Here is a 17,789-nt window from a genome sequence, read left to right as displayed (position 1 = left end):
ACATGAATGTGCAACCTGACCTCATTTACAGGATTCATGACTTCTTCATCGGTGGACCAGCACATTAACAGTGTCACCAATATCTCAGCCACACAGGGCCACATCCCAATCTCATTTCTGTGTACTTAACACACCTTCCCATCTCTCTCAATGGTGTACAGACAGATCGAACTTAACACCCACCTTCTGCAATAACCTTGGTGGGTCAAGGTGTTTAAATACATTAGGATTTGTTCAGCACATGATACAACATACTGTAAACATACAGTCCATCCAGAAAGTATTTACAGTGCTTATTTCATAATGGATAATGGATTGGATAAAAATGTAAAATGAAAACTTTCACATGTACATAAGGATTCCCAGTCTTTGCTCAATACTTTGTTGAAGCACCTTTAGCATCAAATACAGCCTCAAGTTTTTTTGAGCATGATGCTACAGTACAAGCTTGTTAAATCTTTTTTTGGGCACCTTCTCCCATTCCTCTTTGCAGGAACTCTCAGGCTCCATCGGGTTGGATGCAGAGTGCACAGTCATTTTCAGATCTCTCCAGAGAAGTTCAATGGGGTTCAAGTCGGTGCTCTGGCTGGACCACTCAAGGACATTCCCAGAGTTTTCCTGTGGCCACTCTTTTGGCTTAGCTGTGTGCTTAGGGTCGTTGTCCTGTTGTAAGATGAAGCATTGAATCCATTTTGGAATAAAGCTGCAACGTAACAAAATGTGGAAACAACACTGTGAATACTTTCTGGGTGAACTGCACTGTGCTGCTCATTACCTCCAAACTGACTAAAACCTCATGTATAACCCTGCTACCTATTACTGTAGTGTGGAACATGTGTCAACACAACCTCTTTGCATATCTCACAGAAAAGTATCCATGCATTTGAGTAGTCCCACACAAAGCTACCACAGTCACTTCAGACTCTGCCCACCCACTACACTGCCACTTTGTCCTGTTTGTCTGGCTGCAGGGCACAAATAAATTAAAGGCTAGTGCATTTATCAACTATTTTTTCCATTGCTGATAAAAACTAAAAAGTACTTGAATGCATTTCACAAAGAAAATAAATGCCCTCCAATGTGGGTGGGGTATGGCCTCTATTGATTGCATAAACAAGTTGAGTGAAACCAGAGCACACCTATGAAGCCCTGCAGTAACAAAGTGCTTTGTTTAGTCAAGTGTAAGTGCATCATAAACTTTAGTAACTAAGCTAAAAATACAACATTCAGGCATGCAGTTCATAATATACAGGAAAGTGCACAAGTACATGAAATGCAGACAGATATACGCATATATACATATACAGATATGGCCAAAAACAAGATGAAAATGCACTGACGTTATTTAACTCTGATGAGGATCATTAAATAACCACACCTTAAACTTTTCAGTTACTCGATCTACCATAAAAAAGAGAAAAGGTTAAGTACTTCATTTAGACTTAGGTAACTTGTAGTGTTGAGGCTGTTGTGTATCCAGTATGTCTCTGACTGCTTTAGGTGTTTGATGTTGTCCAAACTCACCTCAGAGGAGAGTCACTGCTATTTTGGCCATATGTTGAGGGGCAGTCGAGTACTTAGATGCCTGCATCCTTTCCTTACTAGTCACCTGTATTTTCTAATACTGCACCTTCGTGTAGATGCCATTGATACTCTGGCAGGTATTCTAATGTTTCTTTTTACTACAACACCTAACTGTCTTCTTAAATTGGACACTTGGCAACACAGATCTGTACAATGTGTTTGGCATCACTCTATGCTCTCTGAGGTTTTGGCACAATCAGCGTTGTAGCTTGTTCTGTGATCACCTCCCAGCCCCTACATGATGTACAGTACAGTACATAGTACAGCTATTATACTGTTATATTAGCATGATGGTCAGTGATAAATACTGAAATATATGCAATACTTTACGCTAAAAGGGACATGTACATCAATACAAAAACAAACATATGCATGTGTATATGAAGAGAGCACACGCAAACATACAAAAAAATGTGAGCACATGCGTATATGCATATGCTCACTAATACTAAGTCACATGTGAGCACACGCACTTACACCTGCTCCTGGAGAGGGTGACCTTGGATGCTGTGTATAAAAAATGAACAGAGACGTTACACTGAGCAGAAAACAAGACAAGAGAAAGTCAGGAATCAGAGAGGGGAGAGAAGTTTAGGGAGACGGAAAGAGGTATAGGAGGAAAAGTAGGGAAGAGTGGACAGGGGAGAAGAAGAAAAGACGATGGGGGGGACAACAGGAGCCAAGGGAGGAGAGACGACAGGAGGCAAAGGGGGAGGTGAGATGAGAGGCAGAGGGAGGGAGGGAGTGAGGGATCTGTTTCTGGGACGGCCAAGGCAGTGAAATGCTGCAGTGAGACCACACAGCTGAGCGGGTCCGAACTCGGCTACCTGAACACTAGACACTGAGCTGTCAGCCCCTCGTGCTCCTCTTCTCATACCTCTGTCATCTTCCAACCTTCGCTTTCACCTTCCACTTTGATTAACCTTCCCCTCACCCCACACTCCACCCTCAACCCCCACCCCCCTTTTCTCCCGCCTTTCCCTCTCTCTCTCTCTCTCTCTCTTTGCACCAGCCGGTGAGTGAGCGGATTTCAGAAAGCATCCTGAGTCGAGGAGGACTAGTGGGGCCCCTCTGTACCTCTCCCTTTTCTTTTTCATCTTGAATGGGCCAGTTCGTCTTGTTTCTCAAATATTCATCCTCTTTTTTGTTTCTGTTTTTTCTTTTATTTACGTGTTACTGCATGCTCAAAACTGCTCTTTCGTCTGTGCTTGTCTTTATGTCCCTTTCCTCTCTTTTCTCTTCTGGCTTTTCGCTTGTCTGTTTTGTCCTCGTGGTTATGTCTGTCTCCGTCCATCCTTCCATCACTGGGGAACAGTGTCCATCAAAAGGTGAGTCCTGGCTAAGTTAAGAGCAAGTCTGTAGGGCACAGCGATTCATAGACACACACACACACAATCTTACATGTGCTTTGGAAGTTAAAAGACCTAAGTAACAGACTTAAGTGCTGATATGTCTTGGTGGAGATTTTGTGTTGAAAGACGTACATAGTTTTGTTGGGCTGTCTGTTGTCATGTCATGATTTGGAGTTAGACAGTATGACGGTGGTTTGAAACTGGCTGTTTGTAAGCTTGACAAAAGTTTGGGAAGGCTGTTGGTGAGGAAAAGGTTTAACTATGATAAAGGTAAAGATGCCACGTGTGTGTGTGTGTGTGTGTGTGATTAAAATGTTTAAATAGACCTATTTAGTCTCTTACATCTCTCTTCTTGTGCTACTACGACTTGATTCATGTACCATCAAGAGCATTCTAGCCATAGTACAATGTCAGCTATGGCACACTTTTCAGTTTAATTGTTTGGTTTATGAAAGTGAAGGTGACACAAGAGCACTGCCTAAAATAAAATGCAGAGCCCATCATTTATTTCAGTGAGGCCACCTATGTGTCGTACGCAGTGGGGATGCAGGGTATAGATCTCTGCCAAATTGAAAACAAAGCATGCGGTCATCAAAAACTGTTACACATTACTGCAGTGGATCATTAAATATGTTATGTTATATATACACTTACAAACAACAGATTGTTTTGCAATGTTTCTACTAATATTTGATTCTAATATCTGCTACCTCCATAATTTGTAAAGTTGTAAAATCCTGTTTAGTAGCATATACTGTGTATAGTTGCTCTGCTAGTTCTGACCCATAATGAATCCTGTTTGGCTGCAAAAGCTGAAAATACATAGTCTACATTCACAAAGTCACCCCTGATGTCTTTGTGAAGCAGCTCCAGGTTGTTCTCCCTGGTGAAATTCAAGTAAAGACAGGCTTAATGGGCCTGAGTCTGGTTACTCAGGACATACAATACCTGAGCTGCCTTATTATAAACATTATAGAGGTTATAATAAAGTAAGCCCAGTGATGTCATTAGCACTATCACCTTACAGCGAGATGGTTTTAAATCTACCAGTCAGCATGGGACTCTGTTAGGGATCTGTGCTGGTTCTCTCTGTTTTTGAAAAGGCTATTTCAATAGATGATACTCGGTGGCCTGCAGTGGTGTTTTGCGGCTTCTTGACCAATCTAAGCTGAGATTGGTGCAAGTCCCAGTCAAACTTGAGCGGGTTAAGCAGGTATAGAAAATAGACAGATCGATAAAGCAGAAAGAATGAAAATGGCTTTATTTTCCTAACCACTTTTATTTAAAATACATACTGTAATGTTATGACGGCTGCTTGTTCTGAGGCAGCACAGTGCAAGCATTCATTTGCTGGTGACTAACACTTAAAGTGATGCAAAAGCAACTATTCAGGGCAAATTCAAAGCCAGATGCGAGAAACAGTGATGCTCACTCATACTGCAGATTTTTCTAGTACATGATAATAATGTTTTTGTTGAATTGTTGTCTGATTGAGAAATCCACTGTACACAACATTCAGAACATGTCTTCCCATTGCCAACAAAGTCTTCATTGTAAAGGGAACTACATTTGCCCCAAATGTTAACCTGTCATCACCGTATGGGTCAATCACACAAATTTAAACATGCGTGATTATTCACAGACAGCACTGTTCTAGGAAAAGTGACAGCATTAGGCTTTTCCCAACCAAACAAATAACATAAGCATGTGCATTTATAGGCGTTTTAAAATTCTGATAAATCATCACTTCAACGAAGCAAAACGTGAAGCGGCCATTCATCAGTGTCGTTACTTTAGCATTACTGATCATCACAGAGCAACACATTCACAACTGTGAATACATGCATTTTTTGATATCTTAGTAAATCACACAATACATTAGCAATGATGTTGGAAAGCTTAAATGATAGAATTGGAAATAATAAAACCATTTAAAAATACCATAATTGAGTAATAGTTTTTTTTTTTTTTTTTTTTTGTTTAACAATGTCAGAAACCAGGACTGTCCCAGCCATTAGATTTGGAAGCACTAACCACATTGCAGTACCTGGAACAAACAGGTTACCATCTTTAGACATTATAGGAAAAATAGAGACGTCAGAATTTGTGACAGAGCAGACCTGTTATCACAACATAGTTAAAACATCCAAACACATTGAGATATTAACAAAGCTCACATGCTAGAACATGTAAAATGGACATAAAAGTGTGGTAAAGCCTCTTTTTTTTTTTTTTTTTTTTTTACATTCATGGTGCGCCAAACAAATAAAAGCATGACCAATACATTTTCCATTTTTGCCTTACAATTCCCATGCCACGTTTCTGCCACACATTGCCACAATTTATATGTCTTCCTCATATCCATTATATTGACATGCTTCTCCACTGTGATTACACTGAAATATGCGCCAGTGTTTTAATGTGCAAAACAATATCTACACGTTTGAGGTAAAGTCATTACTTCTGACGCTGAGCTGCTGTGAGATATGATGACTTTTAAAAATGGTAAACGCTATGTTATTTGCTTTGAAATACACACTTAAGTATTTTCATTGAGATGCAATGGCTCATGTCGAACGGATTTCCAGTAAATGGTTCCTGTTGACGCTGGCATTATACTCAAAACACGGAAGTATTGTCATGATCTGAAATATTGCTAGTTTAGTTGATTATTGATAATTGACCAGGAGGCAATTTTACCTGTTTTAGTGGATGACTGTGCTTTGAAGTACCAGCAATTAGTCAGTAATGTATTCTATGTCATTCATAAATCTAAATATCTTATATTTTATCAGTTTAATATAGTTTTATTTGATTGAATATATTTTCTTATTTGGTATAATTTCCTACATACGCCTTTAGTGGAACTCAACTCTTATCTTTGTGCAATGTGGGACGTGTTAAGGGTTACAGTCTGTATGTTGGGTCTCTGATTAGGCAATGTTTTTTAAATTTCACAATAAATATTAAAGCTATAATATGCAAGTTAAGCTAGCACTACCATGAGACTAGAAATCATTCCACGCTGCTACGCCCAGCTCCCCGGCTCTCCCTGTTCTGCTGTGCTTTGCTACACTGCCATGCTCCAGCGATTCAGGTAGTCAGCCTTATAATGATAAATGAGAATGCTCCAAAAGTTACTAATCAAGCAGAAATATTTGAAATTCTGTGACTGGTTAAGAGGGTGAGTCTTACTGTAAGATACAGGAGGCTTTGACAGCACCTCTCCATATTTAGATATGTCTTAGAGCGTAGTTCTAGTAAAAGAGAATTGCTCAAAAGTGAATGCTGCCACAAACAAAATGAACTATGTGATTGGACAGTCACTTTGAATTATCTTTCACATGTTGCTTTACTTGCTTCATCTCCATGCACATACTCCTCGTCCAGGGCTCACTTTATTTGTGTTACGGAGAAGAATTCTGAAAGGAGAGCTCAACACTGTGACTGGGTTTCCTATGCAGTATGTGCAAGTGATTGTGTGATGTGTTGCAGCCACAAATAAGGTGTGTTTTGTGTGGTCTAACACTAAATAACTCATTTTAAGTGAAATCTGTGCCTGCCACTAAATTTACTGTAAGCAGGCACTACACTATAGTTCTATACAAGGTCAAGCTGGACGTACAGGTGCCCATTGGGGTGGATGTTGTAACCTGTATAATAGAAATATAAAGATTTGGCTATATTAGCATAGAATAAAAATTTAAATGTAAAGTCACTTGAATTGCTCATGGCACTTAGAGCATGTTAACCAGTGGGGTTGTCCATTTATGTCATGTAAAAACATGAGGCGAACACTTTCTTTTACATTCACACACAAAGAAATCACCTTCTAATGGGTGAAGAAGAAAAGCAGAAGACAGAGTCAGGACCAAAAAAGAAAGAGATCACTGGAAAACATGTTGATTCACCTCCCTTTTTTCACAGAAGACATTACTTGTCACAGCAGAAACAGTACATGGGTAACTAATAAAAGTAAAGTTAATTATTGTGCATGCCGGCTCATTGTCACATTAGCCGTCTGAAATTGCTCCCTTGTTCATTCGTTCACTATTCCCTATATAGTGGACGTTTAACAGCGTATTATTTTGTGAGCAGTGATTGGAAATTTCAGATACTTAGAAACCACAGTTAATTAGCATTACTGACAGAGGAAATGCTGGGACTGTAACGTCTACTGCTGAAACAGCATCTATTATAGCTTTCAACTGTTAGTAGAAAGTTACATGCCCACGTTTTTGTGTAGCATTGTGGGAACTTCTGAGGACCTATGCACACCATCCATTTGACCATTTCTTTCATTGGAGAGCAATTACTGCATCTGTAGACTATATAGACTGACTGCCAAAGAAACCTCCGCAGGCTTAAGGAATGTTTGAGAGTGCTCCCCAGCTCAGACATAAGTACACATCTAGAAATGTAGATATCATTTGGCAAAGGCGAGCTGTGGAAAGCGACTCTACATGCACTAACTCCACATCTGTGTTCAAATGTGGCTCAAAAGGCAAATTCATTTGCAGTATGTTAAACCAAAACATCTCAACCAAGTCAAAATCCCCAAACTGGACTGTATTTGTTGTGACATAGTGGAGTAACATGGCACAATTTCCCATCATGCAACATCTGCTCTGCAGTGGTTTATAGGCTTTTAACTTCCAAGTATGAAGCGCTGCCTGCGCCTTCAACAATCACTATTAAGTTTATTAATGGTACATTGATAATGGACCTTAAGCAATGAAGTATTTAGCCTCAAAGCAATCGCCTGAAATTGAAATTATATTAAAGTTTAATTCAATCCCATTAAATTATGAGAGCAGAAATTAGAAAATTGATTGTATAATATTGGTACAGTTCCATAGTCAAAATATCTTTTGGTATAAAATTTAGGTCATACCGCCCAGCCCCATTCTGCCACATAGTGTGCAATGAAAACACAATCAATTACAATGATACGACAGTATTTGCTATTGCTGCTGCTGCAGTCGTTGTTGACTTGCATCTATGATTAAAGTAAAATGTTTAAGTTGCAATAAATTGTTCTCAGGCTTCTTTCAAGGAAGAATCACACACAGAAATATAGAAACACACACACACAGGCACACACACACACACACACACACACACATATATCTATATATATACAAACAGAAATTAAGATGCGCACTTTAGTGCACTGGCACACACACATACACACATGCAGAAGGGATGGAAGTATCAGTGATCAGTGATTCAAGCAGTGATTACTTCAGGAGGGGGAGGGGGTACTCGTGTCTGAAAGAAAAGACACAAAAGAAACAATGACCAAAATTGTTTTGACCTAAACGAGTACTATGCTTGGTAGATGTCCCAGTAAATAAAATTCTCTAGAGACAAAGCAGCGGCTGTAGAGATCTGGGTCATAATACACACAAAGAACATTGTGCACTTGCACAGACATGTGGTTTACAAACTTAGCACTTCTAAATTTAATGCACAGCCACATTTGTCTTTTGGTAGAGGGAGAATTTCCAACTTAATTGATTAAAGTGCAATTCTTAACGCTAAATGTAGCATGCAAAGAGAGCACAGTCACAACATATTGGCTTAACTTTGGCTGGTACTGCGATAAACATGTTAGTTACATGTCAGCTAAACGTTATTACAGACACTTTCCAGACTGGATTAAATAAGCATGTGTTTACCAGAGGAGGCGTTGGGGGGAGCGAGAACTCCACTTGCCGCTGGTTCAGTCAGATGACCCAGCTATGGTTGTCTAGAAATTTAAGATAAGGAGGTTCATGACAACAGCTTTGCTTCAGCTCAACAAAGGTTTGTAATCCACTTTATTTAAGGTTTGTATTCCAGTTAGGAGAGAAGCAGTTATGGCAGTTTAAGAGCTTAAGTTATATCCATCGTTACAGGATGTCTGAGCTGGGTGTTTTTGGACTAAAGATGTTTTATGTACCACAATATAACCAGATAAAACCTTTGGTGTACGTCTGTAATAGAATAGGCTAAACATATGTTTTGCTTGGCAATGGACCAGTGTTTCATTATGCTGCATGGGAGCATGAGGTGGTTTTGAGAATAAGAGTATTTATGTGTTTAGATTTCTGATATGTGTACCACTGACTAGTTCATTCTGACAAACTGAGCCCCACTGTTGAATTTAGGGTTTTGAGAGTGAGGGTGGTTAACAAGGATAAAAATACTGGTGTCATCCCACTGACATCTGCTATGGCCCCCTGTCCACCACATCCACAAGCATTTCTTACTGCTATAGGCAACTGATGAATGAGCAATATGTAAAAGTCATTGCTAAAGTTATAGTACAAAATAATGACGGTTGCAGGGAGTGACAAGAAAAAGTATGTGAACCTTTAGGAATTTCATGGTTTTCTGTATTTCTGTTTTCTGTATTTCTCATAAAATGTGATCTGTGTGTGAGCTCAGTGGCATGTTGCTTGACTGACACATGCCAGATGATATGATAAAATACTGCAGGGTATATGTCTATTCTGGCTGGTGGGAGATGCCAGAACTGGAACACCATGTTGCTTATAAATGGCTTATTAGTACTACTGTGCCATTAAGAATTAGCATATACCACTTAAACAAGCAGAGTACACCATTCACTGCTTTTGATCTTGAAGCTGCCGGTAGTTTCTGACTGTGTTATGGTGAGACCTCTTACTTGGTTTCCTCCTCCGCCACACCTTCAGCCTCCAGTTTTCCCTCCTCCTCCATCTTCTCCTCTGAAATCAGCTCCTGTGTCCGGTGTCGACGAAGACATTTTACCACCACCATGGAGAGGATCAGCAGAGCTAATGCTCCGCCCACTGATGCCCCAATGGCTACTGCAATGGTGGAATCCCTCGGAGGGGTAACTGAGGAGACGAGACGGTTAAATACGTTGTAGACAGAGGATGGAGACAAGTGCAATGTTGGCTAAAAGCCCTAACAGGCTGATTAAACAGAGTGGAAAGGAGGAAAGTGCTGCTGAGTTAGCCAATGTCAAATATGAGGATCTGTGTGTGCGTGAGAAAGGCTGAGGGACTAAGTTTAACCTCTTGTTGGTCATTAATAAGTAAAACGCTGACTCATCACCAGCAGGGCCTCATGCTCTGGGAAACACATGCAGATTATGTTGTATCTGATCACTGTATAATGTTGATTCACTGCATAATACAAGCAACTGAAATGGAATAACACCTCACGCCTCACTTTCATTTGCAACAAAGGAAGTGAAACGGATTCACAATCACTCGTGCTTCCTGGACAGATGGATGTCCCTGTAGTTTAACTGACTTGCAGAGGAACGGTCTATATGTATATATGATAATATGATCATTTAAATCCTATAATATTATAAAACTATAGAGTCAACTAAAATGTATTAACCAGTGACTCTGCACAAACATGTCAGCACTGAAATGTATGTAAGCTCTTGAGGGTGCATCAATTTTGTCCCCACCCAAGAACAATGAAAACATGTAGAGGGGTTTTAAGGAGAAACTTCTTCTTAAGAGTGGCCGGTGAATGTGGCCCACTCAGTTTGAGGCAGGTGATATCAACGCCTGATTTAGACTCAGATTGAAAAGAACCTCACTCTGTCTGTGCGTCCAGAGAGAGGATTTATAGCCAGTTGCTGTTTTCTAATCTATTATCTTCAGAAGGTAAACTTAGTATCTTACGTTCTGTGACAACATTGAGCTGTATGACACCGTGTCCCTGGATGCGGTCTGGGGGATTTCTCACATAGCAGTTGTAAATCCCCACATCCTCCACCTGAACATCTGATAGGGTGATTGACAAATCATTCTTTTCCAGGTTCCCAACAAATGTGACCCTCTCTCCAAAGCGCTCTGAGCGTACAGGCACCATTCCTTTTTTCCTATAGTATGTCATAAGCTATGAATGGAGAGAGAGAGAGACAGAAAGCATTTATAAGTGGATATACTGTATGTGCTCAAAGGATTTAGGTTGGTTAAACATGCAAAGACTAATGTAGTCATTTTACCAGCTCCTCTGTATCGTTGAGTGATTCTTGATAGGTCCAGTTCATGGAAAACTTAGTTGTATCCATCTTATAGCAGGAAGTGAACGTGCATGGGATTTTGATAGTTGATCCATTCAATGCATTAATGTTACCGGGCACAAGTACATCCATGCTGTAACAACCTGTAAATAAAAACAATAGTTGTCATAATAATAGTACCAACAGCAAATGGAGATAAGATATATTCAGTATGTAACCTCACTCTTGTGTGCAAAGTAAGATGTGTTAAGCCTTCACGTCTAAACGCGGGCTCGAGTTTCCTCGTGCAACTGCGGACTCTTCTTCTGTGCTCCATTTGAAATGTGCTGTCATCTCATGTGAATTCCTCAACTGATAGTACAGACTGTAATATGCCTTTTATTGTTCACATGTTACAACACGTAACAATTCCTGGACAGTTCACACGTTTATCAGGCTTCACACAAGTTCCCACAACAACTATATTCTTCTTTGCTGAGAGTTAAACATCTTTTCAGGCGAGATTCTGGCCACAAGAAGACACTTGGAGAAGTTTTTAAATAAAAGGCAAATGTATAATATGTCTCGAAATGAAATGAAGTACTGTTTAGTTTCCTAAAGTTTAACATTATGGCTCAGCATGGGCTCACACTCCCCAGACAGAATCTGTGCCTCTGTCTCAGTGTGTGTGTGTGTGTGTGTGTGAGATGGGACTCTGCACCATTCCCTCCTCTGCAGTCGGGTGTTTCTGGCTCCCTTCCCACTGCTGCTGCACCACTCCACAGGCCTGCCTCTCTGCACCACACACACACACACACACACACACACACACACACGTACACCCACAAGCACTTTGTACATTTCCACCCATCGTCCATATGTATAATTTACAAACACACACACACACACACACACACACACAATTTCCCATGCATTCAGTTCACCACAGTCAAGTTTCTTGTGCTGCATCACACTATGTTGCTCTCTCTGTTTTCTGAACACACACGCACATACACACACACACACCCATTCATCCTATGAGATGTGTACTGTAAGCAGTACCCTAAGTATTCTCGCATACTGACATGTGTACTGTACACATTTGTGTCTTTGCTACTACAAGTGATACATAAATATATACGGTGTGAGAGACGGTCTGATACAGACTCCTGCTACTGCTGACTCAGCAGTCCTGTGGCTAGTGAGAAAGCGAGGCAGATGCAGAGACGGAGAGACAGAGACTTGCTAACAGATGAAATACTGCAGTGAAGCAGCCTCCCTCTCTCTGCCCCTCCCTCTTTCCTTTTCCATCTTTGTCCAGCTCTCTCACCTCCTCTCCCACTCGTTTCGTAGTACCCCTTCTGTCCCGCGTCAGCGTTCGACTTAAAAAAAAAATGACAGTGTTTCTGTTTCTCCCGATTTGCACTTTCCTGCACTGTGTGCACTTCTCTCCCTTCTGTTCTGCTCCACTGTCCCCTTCTCTCACAAGGTCAATGCAGAAAAAAGGTAACGCAGGTCCACCTTGCACCTTGTCATGAGGTTTTACTTATGCACATAATAATTTTCACAGCAGAGCTGGATGGTGATAAAAATTTCAATTTTGATTTTCCAATTTCAAAGAACCTATTAAGAAGGGAATTGTTTAATAGAGGGGAATTGTAAAAGGGAAATCTGTCTGTCTGTGAAAGCAAGTACAGACATTAGTGTTCAATTCTTTTAAATCTAAGAGTCAGGACTCAACGTGACAAGACCACTAGCAGCTTCCTTTGTCTCTTCTAAAAGTTCTAAAACATCTTTAAGGGCAAATATTGCATTTTAGACTTAAAGCTTAATTTCTATTATGATCATTAACCAGGACTAGGAGTGGTACGATCCCTAAAAGTGTTGAAGATGGTTCTGACTGGGTCTAAAATGTAATTGTGTAAGTCATGCTGAGTGGTCTGACACTTCAGTGGTTATCAATGGGTATGCTCCTTCATCCGGTTTTTAAAACAAGTTATCTATGTAAGCCTGAGCTACACTATATGACATCTTCTGTATCCTAAAGGTCAGCTGACGATGCTTTTCGCTGCTTCAGTGAGAGCTCTGATACTTTTTCAAACCCTCAGCACTTGATAGAACCTCCTTCTGAGTCGACTGTCATCACCAAAGTCTAAATCAAACATTTTATAACTTGTAAATCCCACATATGTCCCCACTGAAATATTAGCTTAATAATGACGACACCTCAAGGAATTAGGCCACAACACCAGATGAAGTCTAAGATTACTTGTCCCAAGCTACACTGAGATATTGACAGGATAGTGACTGCTGACGACGAGCTGATTGTTTCTTTATGCCACCAGAAAATTAAAGGTGTTAGACTGACTTGATATTTAACCTATTTGATAATATTCAAGATTCATTCCTCAAGTTACACTACAGGCATCTGAACACACCACCAGATGTACTCTCTCTGTCTAGGATAAGTATAATTAGTGTGTAGGCATTATCAACTGACTATTATGTTATATAAATGTTATTGGTTATGTTCAAAAATATATTATTATAAAACCCCTAAAGCCTATGAACGTTCAGTGAATGAATGACGTGCTGACCCCAGAATGGTGCCTGTGCAGTCAAGCAGTTTAGTTGTGTTATGTAGTGGCATGTTTATCTCTAGTGCCCCCTGCTGTGGAGAAAATCACACTGCATTGCACACACTGCAGCACTTCTGTCAGATGTCACTAGAGCTCACAAACAAAAAAAAAAAAATAAAATAAAGAAAGAAATGAGGCAGAGATCACTGTGATACACGATTCAAAAAGTGGCATCATTGGTAATGTTAGTGTGAAAACCGCTACATGTAGGATAAAAAAATCACAGGAGCACTGAGACAGTGCATTTTGCCTTTACACTGCTTATTTCAGTGGAGTGCTTTAGGTTTAATAAGACCAAAAGGAGCTACGATCACTAGTAAATATCAACTGTAAAAAAAAAAAAAAACTAACAGGACTTAATATAAGCTGAAAGGTACTGTCTGTTCCTGTCTTTGCAGTTTTATCCTTTTTTTTTACAGTTGGTTCTACTTAAAGTAGAGCCATAAAGTCTGGCTGCTTTAAAACACAGTACATTTAAACACTCAGAAATCACTTCAAGGGTCTGAGTGGACTCTGCAGCAGATGTATGACTGTCTACACCCCGAGGAAAACACAGAAGTAGGCAAGTATACAGATGGGCATAAACTACCCAAAGGTCTCTGCATGGCTGCAGTGTTAAACATTATCAGCTGTATAAAGCAGGCGTAGTATCAGTATTAATCTTTAATTAGGTTTCACTGAAACTACTGTTACAAAGAGTAATATACTATTTTGCAGGACTGCTGACTTATGTTTAACTCTTTACTTTTACTAACCAGCAATAATTTGCTGCATTATCTGGTATCTTGCAGTGTTTGATGGATAATATCATCCAAAATCAGGCCTTTGTTTTTAAAGACAAAAAGAAGATTTGAACTGAGATCGAGGATGTCCTGTTTACTTGACAAGTGTTTTAACTATTGCACCTCTTTACCTGTGTGGAAATACGTTTCTCTGCTACAAATCGATTGTTCACAGTAGTTATGATGCAGGATTTTTCAGAGGTTCGTCTGTTCACTGTGTTGTGGTGCCTGAAGGTCATGCCAGTGTATTTACAGTTGATGTGTTACCGCCCTCTTGTGTCTCTCTGTGGTAACTGCAGGATTATTTGCAAAATAAATATTATTGGAAAACTGCAGAAATTTGTTGTTTCTCTGCCAGATTTAAGGTCAAGCTAGACTTCGGTTGCTGTTCTTCTGCAAGACAGGACACAACAAATGAAAAGCTCGAAGTGTAGTACTATAAACAGCAGTACGGTGTTTTCCCATCTTAATTCAACAGCATGACTTGTTCGGTGGGTACAACCTTGTTGCTTCCACAAACCAGGTCATTGTGTGTGTTAGTGTGGATAAATATGAACACATTTACATCTTAAATGAAAGTTTCGGCTGACTGATACGGTGAGACGTTTGAGAATAGGAGTGTTTCTGTTGAAAGAAAGGAGCGACTGTAGTTTAGTAGCATCTCCGTGCAACAAGCTCCCCCAGCAACAGTGAACTTTTCAGTAGGCCTATCTGTTTTCAGTTGGCATAGGAGGAAAAAGCAAAGGGTGCCGGTACCATTTAAAAATACACTGGTATGGGTTCTCCTGTGTCATGTGCGAGTCACTGACACAGTGACTGAACATTTGATGAGGTAAAAAGATAGAAGGAAAACCTGGAGACAATATTCAACTCCGCTGCACTGGTACCAACTGGGTTGATACTTCCTCAGTGCCTCAGTTTGGTTTTGAAATAAATCTGGATTAAAATTAAATTGACCTAAATATTCCTCATACATTTTTTCTGATTCGACCCCTTTGTTGCCTCCCTTAAAGAAAAGAACACTGCTCTCTCTTTGGCTAATCCAAATGCTGCCTAGCAACAAAGGAGCACCCTTTATAGTAACATTTCTTCTTTCTGGAGAGAGAGAGAGACAGAGAGAGAGAGAGAGAGAGAGACACAGAGAGAGAGAGAGAGAGAAAGAGAGACAGAGAGAGAGAAAGAGACACACACACACACACAACACACACAACACACACACACACACACACACACAGTGATGAACTCATCTGCTGCTCAGATCTACATTTTGACCTTTTTGTCTCTGAATGCTCCTTTTTGTGTTACAGATGTGTACTAGTGACTGCCCTCCACTGGTTGAACCTCTGTCAAGAGTCAGGAGTTTAGCTGCAATGTGGTTAGATTGTTGCAGCTGTGTATTTGTAGTTTTTAGCTATACAGCATATTTCAACGTTAGCCGCTTTTCAAGATGTCCACCACGCTGCCTCCACCTCAGAAGAGTCCTCTGCGGTGTTGATGCCTTGTGATTTTCTCTGACCAAGGGACGTCATACTGAACAGCTCCTTCCTCCTCACCCTGTCCCCCTCTCAGCCCCATGGTGGATGGAGTTTGCCTCAGACCAGAGAGAATAAGAGATTGTTGTGCTGCAGCTGACGATGCTTTTCGCTGCTTCAGTGAGAGCTCTGATACTTTTTCAAACCCTCAGCACTTGATAGAACCTCCTTCTGAGTCGACTGTCACCACCAAAGTCTAAATCAAACATTTTATAACTTGTAAACCCCACATATGTCCCCACTGAAATATTAGCTTAATAATGACGACACCTCAAGGAATTAGGCCACAACACCAGATGTAGTCTAAGATTACTTGTCCCAAGCTACACTGAGATGAGAAAGAGAAAGAGAAAAGAACACTGCTCTCTCTTTGGCTAATCCACCGCTGGTTTAAGCCATGAATGATGAGGTATCATCTCTCCCTGCCCGATGACGTAATATCATGTTTCCTGCCTTGGTTAATATTATCAACTTGGCTTGAATACAAAGACCCAGTAGAAAAAAACAAGATCCCCAAAAATACACACGACCAATCAGAGGACGTGAGAGTTCATAAATCTTTATGCATCTGTCTCTTTGATCTTTCATACCCCAGCTGTTATTTCCTCGTTGGGCTGGAATAAAGTGGTGATGTCAAAATGGGCAAAAGAGACACAGTGGCTCCTCGATTTCCCTCTTCAACAACTGTAACGTGCAAATCTTCTGATGCGCTTTGCACGTTACAGCTTTTGCAACTGGCTTTCGTTTGTAAATCTGCTGGAGAGCATTGACTGTGTTCAGACTACAGTGTGTGGTAGTGTGTGTGTTGACCTTTTGATTGGAGGCTGCCACATCACCTCGTTCACATGTGGGGCCCAGTTTCATGCCGGCCACAGAGCTTTCATAGCCGATATGTTGGTTTATAAGTCTGAATATGGAGCCTATAAATATAAACGGCAGCTTGTTAGCACCTTATTAAAAGCCCGCTTCTATCAGTCTGTGTGCACACTAAGCCAATGTTTATTTTTATATAGTGCATCATAATCCTGTTTAAGGGCTGTGATCCACCGGGGCACTAACTTAGCTGTCAACAGAGGCTGAATGGAGGCATGAGCACAAATAAGACATGTCACCACTGGAGCATCTGATTGGAAATCTCTCTCCTGCTTAAAGTGGACTGTGTTGTTTGAAGGGATGATGTTGTCAGGCCGCGAGCATGCTGCCCTAACAATTAACAGACATTTGCTGGCATTACACCCATCATCTCACCACCCCCTCCACCTCCACCACCATCCCCTCTCCTCATCTCTCCTCTCACAAACACAAACACAAACACACGCATGAGGCAAATGGTCCAAAGGATGGGAGCAGCGTGCGTGGGGGGCCATCATCTTATCGGACTGTTGATTGTCGTATCAGTGTATCACAGCATCGATCGGTGTTTGTCTCTTACCGGAGAGAGAGAGGAGCAGCAGCAGCAGCACCGCGCTCATCAGCTGAACGCCATCTCGTCTCTCCTGCGCGGCGGGGGAAGACATGTTCTCCTCTTCTTGTTTACAAAAAAAAAAAAAATGTTTTAAATACACGGGGAGATAATAATAATAATAATAATAGTAATAAAAAGCAGCAGGAAATCTGCTCTTGGTTGCGTTAAAATGCTAAAAAGAGTATGTTTTGTTGTAGAGGCAGGACATGGCTGGCAGTGTCTGTAGCCCTGTGCGGTGGTGGATCTGATGGATGTCGGTGCGTAAGAGGTGGAAGAAGGGGAGGGGGGGGGGGGGGGGGGGGGGGGGGTTGAAACAGAGAGCCGTGGAAGGATTGGAAAGCTGGGAAACACACACACACACACACACACACACACACACACACACACACACACACACACACAGTGATGAGTTCCTGCTGAGAGCAGCGCTGCCGTGCAG

General features: G+C 40.9%; 1 protein-coding gene across 1 annotated transcript; it reads right to left on the bottom strand.

Moving 5' to 3' along the window:
• Positions 1-4,893: 4,893 nt before the first annotated feature.
• scn2b (sodium channel, voltage-gated, type II, beta) lies at positions 4,894-17,565 on the bottom strand. The gene is made up of 6 exons (XM_026364232.1): positions 17,318-17,565; positions 10,936-11,096; positions 10,610-10,826; positions 9,610-9,802; positions 8,618-8,688; positions 4,894-8,207 (listed from the first exon to the last, which is right to left on the bottom strand). Exons 1-5 carry the CDS (start codon positions 17,400-17,402, stop codon positions 8,679-8,681), a joined length of 666 nt encoding a protein of 221 aa, XP_026220017.1. The 5' UTR covers positions 17,403-17,565; the 3' UTR covers positions 4,894-8,207; positions 8,618-8,678.
• Positions 17,566-17,789: the final 224 nt, after the last annotated feature.

The sequence above is a fragment of the Anabas testudineus genome, chromosome 13 (genome assembly GCF_900324465.2).
Source record: "Anabas testudineus chromosome 13, fAnaTes1.2, whole genome shotgun sequence".
Taxonomy (NCBI): domain Eukaryota; kingdom Metazoa; phylum Chordata; class Actinopteri; order Anabantiformes; family Anabantidae; genus Anabas; species Anabas testudineus.
The sequence above is the reverse complement of the archived record's forward strand: the minus strand, read 5'-3'. Positions and strand labels throughout refer to the sequence as shown.